The sequence below is a fragment of the Dermochelys coriacea genome, chromosome 7, assembly GCF_009764565.3.
Source record: "Dermochelys coriacea isolate rDerCor1 chromosome 7, rDerCor1.pri.v4, whole genome shotgun sequence".
Classification (NCBI taxonomy): domain Eukaryota; kingdom Metazoa; phylum Chordata; order Testudines; family Dermochelyidae; genus Dermochelys; species Dermochelys coriacea.
In genome coordinates this window covers 61,127,239-61,139,720 of record NC_050074.1, presented here as the reverse complement: position 1 = coordinate 61,139,720, position 12,482 = coordinate 61,127,239, and the positions used below count along the sequence as shown (strand labels likewise).

The 12,482-nt window shown below is 52.0% G+C and overlaps 1 protein-coding gene across 3 annotated transcripts in view; it reads right to left on the bottom strand.

Moving 5' to 3' along the window:
* ADAM8 (ADAM metallopeptidase domain 8) overlaps positions 1–12,482 on the bottom strand; it is a 109,843-nt gene that overhangs the window by 15,221 nt on the left and 82,140 nt on the right. For all 3 annotated transcript variants that reach the window (XR_006283012.1, XM_038409684.2, XM_038409685.2), the window contains exons 16-21: positions 9,721–9,904; positions 9,399–9,476; positions 8,021–8,105; positions 7,642–7,756; positions 3,746–3,938; positions 1,334–1,396 (exon numbers count right to left, since the gene is read on the bottom strand). Coding sequence is in view for 2 of the 3 variants with exons in the window: in XM_038409684.2 (XP_038265612.1) it covers positions 1,334–1,396; positions 3,746–3,938; positions 7,642–7,756; positions 8,021–8,105; positions 9,399–9,476; positions 9,721–9,904 (718 nt within the window). In the remaining variant the exon portion in view is untranslated. The remainder of the gene's footprint in view (positions 1–1,333; positions 1,397–3,745; positions 3,939–7,641; positions 7,757–8,020; positions 8,106–9,398; positions 9,477–9,720; positions 9,905–12,482) is intronic.

The following is a 12,482-nucleotide window of genomic DNA, read 5'->3' as shown; positions in this document are numbered from 1 at the left end:
CCAAAGTATAACTGGGTTTAAAATAATTAGATAAATTCATGGAGGATTGGTCCCACAATAGCTATTCGCCAACATGATTAAGAATGCAACCCATGCTCTCTGTATCCCTAAACCTCTTACTGCCAGATGGTGGGACTGGATGACAAGGAATGGATCATTAAATAATTGCTATGTTCTGTTAATTCCCTCTGAAGCATCTGGCACTGGCCACTGTCAGAAGACGGGATACTGGGCTACATGGACCATTGGTCTGACCCAGTATGGCCGTTCTTATGTTCTTATCTAAAGGCTCCTTATGAAGAGAGTTGGAACCACTTTTCCTGTCACCCTTTTAGGAGGTCTTTGGAGATTTTCCCTTCCTGGGAGAGAGCTGACCTGAGGTCAAAGAGGCACTGAATCTGCCCAGAGACTGGTATATGGGGAGGTGTCCTTCTGATCTGGCTCTGAAGTGGGGCAAAGGGCAGTGCTCCATCATTAGTAGTCTAAACTTCATCTCCTAGTTCTTCCTCACCCTGAATTTAAGGGCCAGACAGAAGTTCACTTCTGAGGGTCATGTAACTCTCCAAGGCAGAGAACACCGTTTGAGTGACCTTCACTAACCGGGCTTCCTTCCTTGCAAGATAGGCAGTGTTTGAGGCAGTGTCCAAGGAAGACAAGACTTCCCAGAGGGAAGGGCAAGGAACAAAACTAAGTCTCTCAACTATTAAACTAAGATAATCTAAACTGAAACTATCTAAAACTAAACTAGCAGCTAGGGGAAAAAAGGTATAGCCGTGGCACACTCCAAAGGTGGACAAACAGAAGCTCCATCTCAGGCTGAGATAGTTGAAGAAGAACTGAAGGTGGTTCACTCGCACAGTACTATAAGGTCTCAGCGTGAGGCATGAGGCAGTGTAGGATGCACGGACACACTGAAAATCTCTGCTCGAAGGCACACGGGGCGCATGCCCATCTGAAGTGGAGCACCCACAGGGACACTACTCGAAGAAGAACGCTGTGCTCTCCAGTTGGGGCATCCACAGAAAGTCTATGCTAGAACACGGGCATTTCCACACACAGCTCCCTCCAGCACTACGTCCCTTCACCACAGAGCACTGTCAACTCTCCGCCACTAGATCTGAGAGCAGGAGCACAGAGCAGCCCAAGTGAGCTGTGCAGGGTCACACAGTCAGGGCCACAGCAGTGGCTCCAGACCCCTGGATTCATTGCACTCAGCTCAGCTGTCATGAGGGGTATTCAGCAGACTACTGCTAAGAGTGCAGCTGTAACTGTCTCAGGCATTTGACAGCAAAGCAGTAACATCAGACACAGCAGTCCCAGGCCAGTCACTTACCTGCACAGGTTTGGCTGGATACGCTAGCGAGCTCAGACAGGCACTACTGGCCACTGCAGGAGGCTGAGAAGGAACAAGTGAAAATTATTTGCTTCTCATCAACCACCGTGTTTACCCCTCTCCCTGCGAAAAGTGTGAATGGAACCCAAAGCAAACCCAACAGACAGTGTCCTACCTCAAATGGGGAGATCCCCCCCCCCGCACCCCAGCCCAGCTCAGTCTGCCCCAAATGGAGAAACATCCGCCCCATCCTGCCATGACCCAGCCCAACCTGTCCAGAGTGGAGATATGGCCACCCCGTTCCAGCCCACCCCAAGTGAAAAGATGCCCACCCCATCCTAGTCTGCCCAGAATAGACAGACACTCACCCAATCCCACTATTGTCCAGCCCAACCCACCCTAAGTGGAGAGACACCCAGTCCAGCTCAGCCCAGCCTGAGTGGAGAGATGCCTGCCCAATCCCACATGGTGCAGCCCAGCCCACCCCGAGTGATGTTGGGGGCTAACCCAGCACACCCAGCTACTCAGACCAAGGAGCTGCCAGCCCAGAGCAGAGCAGGGTCCATCTAACCCTAATGGACAATCCAGGAATGCCCTGTCATTAGGGGTGGCAACAGGCAGATGTCTTGCAGGCTCCAGCCCCAGCCATGAGCAACACACAGCCACACTGGGGACACTGGGGTTTGTTGTGACACAAGCGAGAGACAATAAACACTGCCCAGGTTCAAACCCGTCTCGAAGGTGGTTTTCTTGCTGGGAGAATTGGAGGAGGCAGCCCTGACACAAGCAGCCAAAATGCCCTGCCCGATCCAGCCAAGAGAATAGCCCTACAGACTGGTAGCCATGGTAATCAGCCTTTGGGGCAGAGCATGTTCGGCATATGGGGCTCTCCTTGGAGTTCAGGTGCAGGGTGCTTTGGGGGTCCCTGCCCAGAGTGATGGGGACAGTTAGTGAGGGGATCTGCCCTTCCACTCCCCCAGGAGGCACCAAAGGAAATTTAGTTCATGCAGCTCACCCCTTACCACTTAGTTAATGAACCTCCCCAACAGATGCAGCACCCAGCCAGCCCCTCAGCCATTCCTGCCAGCCCACACAAGCCATGTCCCCCACATGTGGGCCGTCATCCCAACTTGACTCCTGACACTGCCAAGGCTGCAACCCCATCACCCACACCTATCTCTAGCACCGCCACCATACCCCGCTGCAGCTCCCTGCCCAGGACTCTCAGAGGGCAGGCAAAGAGGAGAGGTGCCCCGGGAGCAGCATCACTGTCAGCTTTGTGGAGATTCACATTTTGCAAAGTATTTGCAAATATGCAAATTAGCTCATTAAACTACTTTAAAATTTGCAAACAATGAGTGTCTGGCCAGAAATGTCATTGTGAAGGGCCATTCACCGGAGTGGCAGGGCCAAAGACGGAACTGCACCAAGCTCAGCAGGTGGGTACTAAAGGGAACAGCCATGGGGGGATGAACTAGAAGCAGAAGAGGTAACCCAGGGACAACTGGGGGGAATGAGGGTGCTAAAGGAAGCTAGGAGTAGGGGTGCTGGTTGAATGGGGGGCTCTCAGGTCAAAACAGCCAACTGCAGTTTCCTTCCTTTTACAGGCCTCCTGCCTATCAGACATGACGGACCAGGCCGGGAGGGTGGGGGTGGGAAGGCCCTCTCTGGCACCTTCCTCATCAATGTGGGGTCTATATGCCTCATCATAGTCCCCCCTCCCGAGGGTAGATACATTCCTCAAATCCAGTTCTGCCCCTGTTGGAGCTCACCCAGCCCCAGGCTTACCCACGCAGCATGTGCTATGGGGCCTCTCCTGGTGGAAAGTCCTCTTTCTTCCCCACATTTTAACCTGGAGCAAACTAACTGGGGAAATAGGAGCATCTTGGGGAAGCTCAGACACAGCCTGGGCTGTAGGGGGATAATACAACCAAGCTACGGGACCATCTCCCCAGCTCAAAGAACTGTATCCATCCTTGGCATCCAGCTCCATTGAGGGGCTCTTACAGCACCCAGTTGCCTAGCAATAGCAGAAAGCACCAACTGGAGAAGCCGAGGCGCAGAGGGCCAGGCCTGCATCCCTTAGCCTACCCCTATGCTCAGATTCACACCATCCTGGGTTTGTTCTCCCCTCCAGCTCTGCAGGAACAAGCTCCTAACTGCGTAACTTGTATGACAGTGCTGCCTTGGTGTGTAACGGGGGCCTTGTGCTACCTGTGTGGGCATGGAAATGCAATTCCCACCACTCCAGCAGAGGGCTCTTGGGAAGGACAGTGATAGGAAGCAGCCTGACTCCCCTCTCTACAGCATCATTGCAGGGACACAGTGGCCAGGAGCCCAAAATTCCCCAGTAAAAATCCCCAGCCACAAGAGCTGCCTTCCTGCTCCCCAGGCTGCCTGGGCCACACATACCTCGGGCGGCGGCCTGCTGGGAGTCATGGGCACGTACACAGACCTGGGGCTCTTCAGGTCTGAGGTTGTGGTGATCAGATTTGGGCTGCTGATGTCGCAACTCTGAAGCCCATGCCTCATGTTCCTAGTATTGCTGCCCTCTTGAAACAAGGGGTTGGAGAGCCCTTTGGTGGTGGTGGTGGTCACAATCCTCCTGAAACACACACACACAAAAAAGAGCCACAGCCATATTTTCCCTCTGGTTTGATTTCACCCAAAGGCCACCAATTTTCAGGTCTGCTGAACACCTCAATGGCTCTTTGGCAGTGAGGCACAAAACAGCCCAGGATTCACCAGGGCCCTGCTGCCACCTGGCCCTAAAAACGTGCTACGTCGTAGACAAAAGGAGAATAATACACTTTTCAACACTACTCATGGAAAACCATATATCATAGAAAAGATCAGACCTTGAAAGACGGATGTATATCAGGGACCTCAAAATGTGTCCCAAGGGACTGGAAAGCACACCCAGCCCTGTGTCATCACAGATCATGATGACATAATTATTACATGCTGATTACTGGGCACACTGGGGTTCATTTTCTTCTTTTTTCAGTTTTTAAAAACAAACCCAGCATTGTAATCACTTTATTGCAAAAATAACTTAAGCCCATGACAGTCAGCGGACCTGAGTGCTATTCCTGTTTCTGCCTGAAGTGACTTTGTACCAGCTCAACTCCTCAATTACCTGAGCTGTAGAGCTAACAGGTCTGCCCATCCATCTATCCCATACCATCACCTTGGAATCCAGAGACACTTTTCTCCAATTTTGGAATGTGGGCAACACATTCTGTAACTCCTTTGAACACGGATTCTTACTTCTAAAGGGTGTAGTGAACATTTTAATTTCACCAATTAAATGATAGCTTAATTTAGCATTATTTTTCAAAGAGCTCCTGCAAGTAGTGAATTACTTTTCCTAGCTGCAGCACTGGAATGATGTAGTTTTGGGAGGGCGGGGGGAGAGGGGGGCTGTGTTAATTTCTGATTTTTAAAATGTCTTTTTAAAAAAGGTGAAATGGGAAAATTAAAATGGATTCTGCTCCAACCCCATCTTGGTCTCTGACTCATCCTGTGCGGCACATTGTCACACAGCTCAGCCACCAGCCGGAGAGATTCATTAATTTATCCTGCACCCAACTCCTAAATGATTCTTTGGGCAGAGATCAATAGGGAAGTTCCAACCCCATTGACAAATTTTCCAGGTTATGAGGGAATGGTCTCATGCAGCTGTTAAAAAGTCACATATTTATCAGGTGAGGCATTTCCAATACAAAGAGGGAAGTATTAATGCCATTGTACAAGGCACTGGTAAGCCCTCATCTGGAATCCTGTGTACAGTTCGGGTCAGCCATGTTCAAGACAGACAAATCCACACTGGAACAGGTGCAGAGAAGAGCTAATAGGATGATCAAGGGAACAAAGGGCCTATTTTATGCGAGATTACAAGAACGTGGCTTTTTGAGCCTAGCAAAATGCAGACTGAGAGAGACTTAAATTGCTCTCTACAAATCCATCAAGGTAAACACCAGGGAGGGGAAAGAGCTACCGAAGCTAAGGGACCGTGTGGGCACAAGAACAAATAGAGATAAACTGGCCATGAACAAACTGTAGCTGGAAATGAGAAGAAAGTTTCTAACCATCAGAGGGTGAGGTTCAGGAACAGCCTCCCAACAGGAGCAGTGGGGGCAAGAAACCGAACTTGTTTGAGGATGGAGCTGGATAAGTTTCTGAAGCGGATGAGATGCTGGAGTTACCTGTGATACCAGGGACTGGACACTATGGCCCAGGGGGCCCCTTCCAGCCCTGTGTCCTATATTCTTATATCTCATGGGTTTTGCATGGAACAGCCCCATCAGTTGTATGAACATGCTTAGCTGCTCTGTCCCAAATCTGGATGCAGAGTGCTCCCAGAAAGAGGGCCCAAAGGGGCTTGTGTGTTGCCATGCAGGGTATGTCTCGATTGCTTCCTCATGCCTGATTGGGGAAAAGCCCAAGTAGGTGCATGCTTGGGACTGTTTAAGCCCATCCGCACAGCTGAGTGTTCAGCTGTGAATCACAGGAGCAAACCCAGCCCTGTGCTGCTCACTCACACTGTCAGTCCTCACCCTTTCTGACACATCCTGGCTCTGCCACTTCACGTTCTGTAAGTGCTGTGAGCAATAGCAGCAGCGAAGGTGTGGTTGTGCCTTGGGGCGCTGAGAGGCCAGCTGAGAATCCCAAGTGCTTGGCAGACACTCCTGGCATGGAGCTACTGCTTTTATAACAATGGCTACTAACTGCCAATCCCCTGAAGCCCACAGAGCCTCAGCCTGCGGATTGTAACCCGATGCCCAGAGGCGCAAGACAGGATCGGGGCCTCACTGTGCCGGACACTCTACAGTGCACATGATCCCAGCCCCAGGAGCCTGTGATGAGGGGACAGGGAGAAGGAGGAGGTGCCATGGGAGAGGGACACCCTCACAGTCTGTTACACACACTAGGCTATTGCTGCTCCTTCAGGTTTGGTTCTCGTTCCAGTTGTATCTAACTCCCCATTGGCCTGCCCCTCCCAAGAAGCCCTAAAACCATCAGATGATGTCCAGGCTGGGACCAGAACCCAAGGGCGGGGGGCGGGAAGGCCTGCGATTTTAAGCCCTCCTCGTAGTTGTGTAGTAAATTCCCACAAATGGCCTTTGAGCTCGGGTTTCTCAGCTCTGGGGCAGGAAGGAGAGTGAGCATTGGCCCACCTCTTTCTGGTTCAACACGAAGAGGGGCTTTCATCCTCAGAGAAGTTACTGCACCCTCCCACTGCTTCAGGTCAGGGGTGTCACACTTGGCCCAGGCATCGCTCAGGGCATATTGGTGAGAAAATGCAGTTGTGAGTGAACGAGAGCAGCAGAGAACAGAGAGCAGCTCTTTGGCCCTATGCCCAGCCCCTCTCCAGAACCCTCAATATTCCCCTCCTGCCTAGAGAGGGCACTGGCAGGGCTCTGTAAGCACCAGAACCTGCATCTCCTTGTTTGGTGAGAGCACAGGGACAGGGTCTGATGGCACTGCAGGGAGAGTCCAAACAACTGGGCCCTGCAGGGGATTGGGAACCATACCACGCTCTCCGGGGGGTGCTCACTTAGCAGGGAGGCCCATCAGAAACTCCTGCTGTCAAACAAGGAGTGGACAGGACCTGCACCCACCCCGCTCCTCCAGGGTCCTCCTGAGCAGGCTGCTCAGTGACCAAACACCCACCAGCAGGCAGCAGATGAAGGCGGTGGGGGTGTAGGAAGGAAGAGCCCAGAGGGGCTGGCCAAGCGAGATCTCCAGAGGGTGGGAGAAGGGGTGGTATTTCAGGGATTCAGGGCATACAGCTTCCCATGCCTGTCACTGATCAGAACCCAGAGCAGGGGCAGTGAACAGCAGCAGCTCCCATGTGATGGCCAGACAGTGGCTCCTCTTGGCACGGGGCTGGGCTTGTCAGTGCAGATCACAATGACAAAAACCACCGGGACAAATTGACCAGCTTGTCAGCAGCCTCGGCTGAAGGGCTAGGGTTGGATAGGCCATGGAGGAATGAACTCTTCTCTCCCACAGGCCATAGGGGAAGTGCACAGGGGAAAGCATAGAGACACTTGCCTGTCAGCACAGGACTCAGACAAGCACCTGGATATCTGGAGCCGAGCACAAGTACTAATGGCCAGTGGACTGGTGTGGAGAGAGTCAACCAACCGTATCGATTCAGTCTGTCCATCCAGCTGCCCAATCAGCCTGTCGCTTGCTCCTCACCATGAAATCTGGCTATTGTGTATCCCAGCAAATCAGAGGAGCTGCCTGCCATGGGGACTGAGCTCTGTGGGGGCATGGTACAGCAGCGGGAGTCTTACCCTTTCTGGAAGTATTTCTTCCCATTGCCTTTGTAGAACACAAAGCCTCCAATGGTCAGCATGGCTACCAGCACCACCACTGTCAGCACGGCTGCCACAACCACGTTGCTTCCACCTGTTGAGAGCCAGAGAGGGATCAGGGAGGGATTCAGTTTGGGGAATTCAGTCCCTATCCCATCCCAGCCCCTGGTGGGCAGGGCAGGACCAGACTGTCCACTGTTCTTCAGTGCTTTAGCCAATCTAAGCAGCTCCTGAAAGGAGTGTGTTACCCAGCCTATCAAATGTCACCATCAGGACATTGCCACTGCCTGCAGCCCAGCTTTTTCCTCCAGCAGGTCCATCCCGAACCCTGCCCTCCTGGCCCTAGTGAGCGCTGTACCTGATGCAATCTCCGAGAGCTTCCGCTCGCAGTAGGGCGCGGCCCAGCCAGGCTCACAGTGGCATTTCCGCTTGTGATTGCAGACCTGAAATCCAATCCGGCAGAATTAGGGACCAGGCAGCAACTCTGACCGTGCTTTACAATGGGAGGGTTTGGGCTCAATCCTGCAGCCTCTACCCAGGTCACACTCCCATTGGCTTTAGCAGCAGTCTGGCTTTACTGAGCAGGCATGCAGGATTGGGTGCCTTCTAACTGCTGCACATTTGCTCTGGCCTCAGGATCAGGACCGGTGAATTATCATTACTGCACAGATACTGACAGCAGGAGCCCTGTTCTCCTGAAGCGGGGTATGAGTAACTCGTGCTGGCATCACCCAGGACTCAGCCCAGACAGTGCCTGTCTCTGTCTGACATGCAACAGCGTGTGATGTTGCTGTGCCCCATTTGTTGCACTCAGCACCAGCGTCTGGAACAGTCCAGCCACCCCATCTCAGCACCCGTGAGCAGCTCACAGATGTCCCACCGGGGCAGGGCCTTCCACAATCACAGCTGCTGGAGGAGAGGAAGTTCTGCTGAACTCATTGGCAGACAATGTCCCCTCCCAACTTGGGCCAAATTGCTCCCTGAACCAAAGTGCCCAGCAAAAGGCAGAGCACAAGGCCATTGGAGTGTGGCCTGATTTGTTCCTTCAGGGTGGGCTTGCTGAGAAAACCAAAGTGCTGCAGGAGCTCTCTCAGGGACGAGGGCCCTGTTACCACACAGTGACCACACAGCCCAGCCATGGGTGGCCTGTGACCATGTGCTTTGAGGGAGGCAATGCTGTGATGGTGCAACATGAAAAGAGACATCGTGAGTAGCATAGACAGACATAGCAAATGGACCCTGTGGGTCCTGGGAACATGACAGATTGCTGGCTGAAAGGCTGCATTTACCAGCAGATCACAGGAGAAGACATCAGCACCGAGGTTCTGCAGACTAAGCACAGGACGTGCAGTGCTGCAGGACAGGGAGAGCTGCTCTGATATCAGACACAGAATGGGGTATGGACGGATAGAGAGGAAGGTCTGTGAAGCACCAAGAACCCATGTGAGATGGTCCCAGGGGTCCAGCAGTGCATGGCAGTGGCACACAGCACATTCATGTCTGCTGTGTGCGCTCACAGAAAACATGGGGTGTCTGGGCGAAGACCTATCAGGAACAATACTTAGCATCTTTCAACCACACACCTCCCAGCACTCTACAACACAATCAGTGCTCCGATGTTACAGCTGGGGGATCTGAGGGACAGTCGCTCCAGTACAGTCAGAGGACACCCAGGGTATCGTGGCCACACCAGCACCTCTGTGTGATGCCATGCCCTTTCCATGGCCTGAACCTACCCCGTGACCATTGCACTTTGCAGAGCAGTTTTTGGCACCGTAAATCAGGAGGTCCTGGCAGCGCCCGGCATAGCAGACCTGGAATGAGAAGGCACAATGCTTTCAGCATGGTGTATACAGCACCTTGCCATCATCCATCCTGCACTCACAGCCACTCAGCCCAGACAGTGACTCAGCAGCTATGTTACCTCCTTGCTCCTGACCTTCACCTCCTCTCCAGCAGATCCCATGGAAAACCCATCCTTCCCCAGCACCCACAAAGCCAAGCACACGTCACCAGCACAGCAGACAAGAATAGCAGCAGCTTGTGCAGGGTGCTCACCATTTCCTCCCCACACTTGGTGCCTGTTGGCACCAGCGCAAGATTCGCCACCACATCAGTTTCTTCCTTGTCAGTGACAGCTGCTTTGCAGGTCACCCCCCCGAGAGACAGGGAGTAGACGCCACCCCCTCCAATGGGGGTCCTGTTCCCACTCAGGCAATGCAGCGTGCCACACTTAACGTCTCTGCGGGAAAAGTAAACGTCAGGAATGAGCGTGCTGGGTCTCATCTCGCTTTAGCTTTGGCATGGCCCCAAAGCCTCGCACCCCACAGCCTGTGCCAATGTGGGACAGTTTCTCTGCCTTTGCCTGGAGGGTGGGCTCAGTGCTAGCAAAAGGTCCTGGCTCAGCAGCCCTTGCTGATGTCTGGGCCCAGCATAGCACCGTCACCCACCTAGGGGCCTCAGCTCTGACCTGCAAGAAACCATCTCTAGGAGGAGAGGGGAGCTCAGCGTCTGACCGGTTGTGAGGGCAGGGGTGTGAGCAGGCCCAGCTCAGCAGCTCCTGGACAGACCACCAATTCCTGTTGCACACACTACCAAAGAGCTGCCTGACAGTTCAGGTCAGCACTGGTGCATTGCACTGGTGCATTGCACTGGGGCTGGCCCCTTAGTAGTGAAGGGCTCCCTCCCTCTCTCCTTCTGTACCCCACACACTTGGCCAGGCTCCATGGCCATATGCTGGGAGCCAGCGGGGCAGCTCCAAGCTGTGCAGCCTGCACTACACTGCCAGGATCCTAGCAGAAATTTCTGTAAAATGTCCATGTCAGAGACCAGCAGGGGCCCAGAGTAACATCACTGCCTGAAGCCTGAGCTCTGTGGGGATATCAAAGTAATCTACCTCCATTGACCCCTGAAACGGACTAACCTTCTCCTCCCAAAAAAAGAGCAGAGAGTTGCAGAGAATGGATTCTTCAAAGAAATCTGAACATTTACACAGATACCTCGCTAAGAAAGGTGTTTCCAGCTCGCAGCATGGAGAGACATCTCAGACTCCAATGAATACTTGGCAGCCAAGCCAGGGCTCAGAAAAAACAAATGGCCACCAAACTGGACATTCTGGAGATGATCTCTTGAGTCTGAGACCATGAGAGAGGACCAAGAGTCTAGCAGTAAAGAAGGAAGTTACAGATTTGGAAGAGCAAGTCACTGTGCTAGAGACTGGCCTCAGAGAGACAGAGCTGCAGAGCCGCATGGCACAGATGGAGCAGAGAGAGAGAGATGCAGCTTAAACTGCAAGATTCAGAAAACAGAAGGAGAAGGAACACAAGAATTAAGGGACTACCTGAAAACACTGAAGGAGGAAATCCAGTATGGCATGTAAAAATGGTGGCTGAGGAATTGTGAAATTTGAGCTCTCTGAGATAGGTGACAGTGGAGAGAGTGTATAGAGTGCTGCTCCCCTCGCAGCTAAACCTTTTAATAGGCCCAGAGACCTAATTGTGAAATTTCATGGTTATCAGCAGAAAAATTTAATTATGAAAAAAGCCAGAGAGCATTCAGAACTCATACTCAAAGGCTACAAGCTGCAATCTTCCACAGTCTCTCTGCCCTAACTTAAAAAAAGACGAGTTGGGAGAAATTACATCAGCACTCAGAAGGGCAAAAATCCACGACAACTGGAGATTCCCAGTCAGACTCTCTTTCAGGTTCAAAAATCAGCATTATTTAGGCTATGTCTACACTACAGACGTTACAGCGGCAGGGCACTGCAGGCCGGCAGTAACATGAAGTGGGAGGGCAAGGAAGAAGAGAAGAGTGGCTAGTCCTACAAGAAGAGGAGAAGAATCAGTGGAGATAGCCAAAGTTTGGAGTCCCAGGAGGATACAGGATGACTCGTAAAGATTGCCAGGGAGGACAAGAGGAAGGCCAGAAAAATCACACCAACACCAGCAAGAGGCAGGTTTATGCGATTGGTGACTCCCTACTGAGAATGGACAGACCTGTCACCAGAGCTGATCCGGAGAACAGAAGAGTGTGCTGTCTTCCGGGAGCTAAGATACAGGTAGTGGACCTGAGGCTGAAGAGTATCTTAATGGGAGCAGTAAAGAATCCACTGATTGTCCTTCATGTGGGAACAAATGATACTAGATTCTTGTTGGAAAGCATCAAGGGAGACTATGCCAGGCTGGGGAAGACACTTAAAGAAATAGAGGCTCAGTAGGATTGTACCTGCCCCTACAGGAGAAGAATGAAGGCGAGACAAGATTATGATGATCAACAGATGGTTCAGGCAGTGGTGGCATAAGGAGGGTTTTGGGATGTTCGACCACTGGGAGGCATTCACAGATAGAAGACTGTTCTCATGGGATGGATTCCACCTAAGCAGGGAGGGAACTAGACTTCTGGGATGGGGGTTGGCATATCCAATTAAAAGAGCTTTAAACTAGGAATTTGGGGAGATGGTGGGGAGATGCTCATGTAATCTTTATGCTTGATTCTAATACTGACTGGGAGGAAAATACGGAAAGTGAGAATGGAGAAAGGAACGGCAGCAGCTATGAGAACGGACATGAAGAGGAAAGAGTGCCAATACCAATGACACTAACTGTCGGATAGGTGACACAGGAAGTAACCTGACTGTACCTAATCAGGTGAGGAATCTGGGCTAAGCCAAGCAGAAACTACTAGGATGTTTGTACATCAATGCAAGGAGCGCATTTTAGTACATTTTTCCTGGATGTAAAATGGAAGAACTAGCTCTACTGGTGCAGGAAATGAAACCAGACATTATAGGGGTAATAGGAACGTGGTGGAATAGTAGT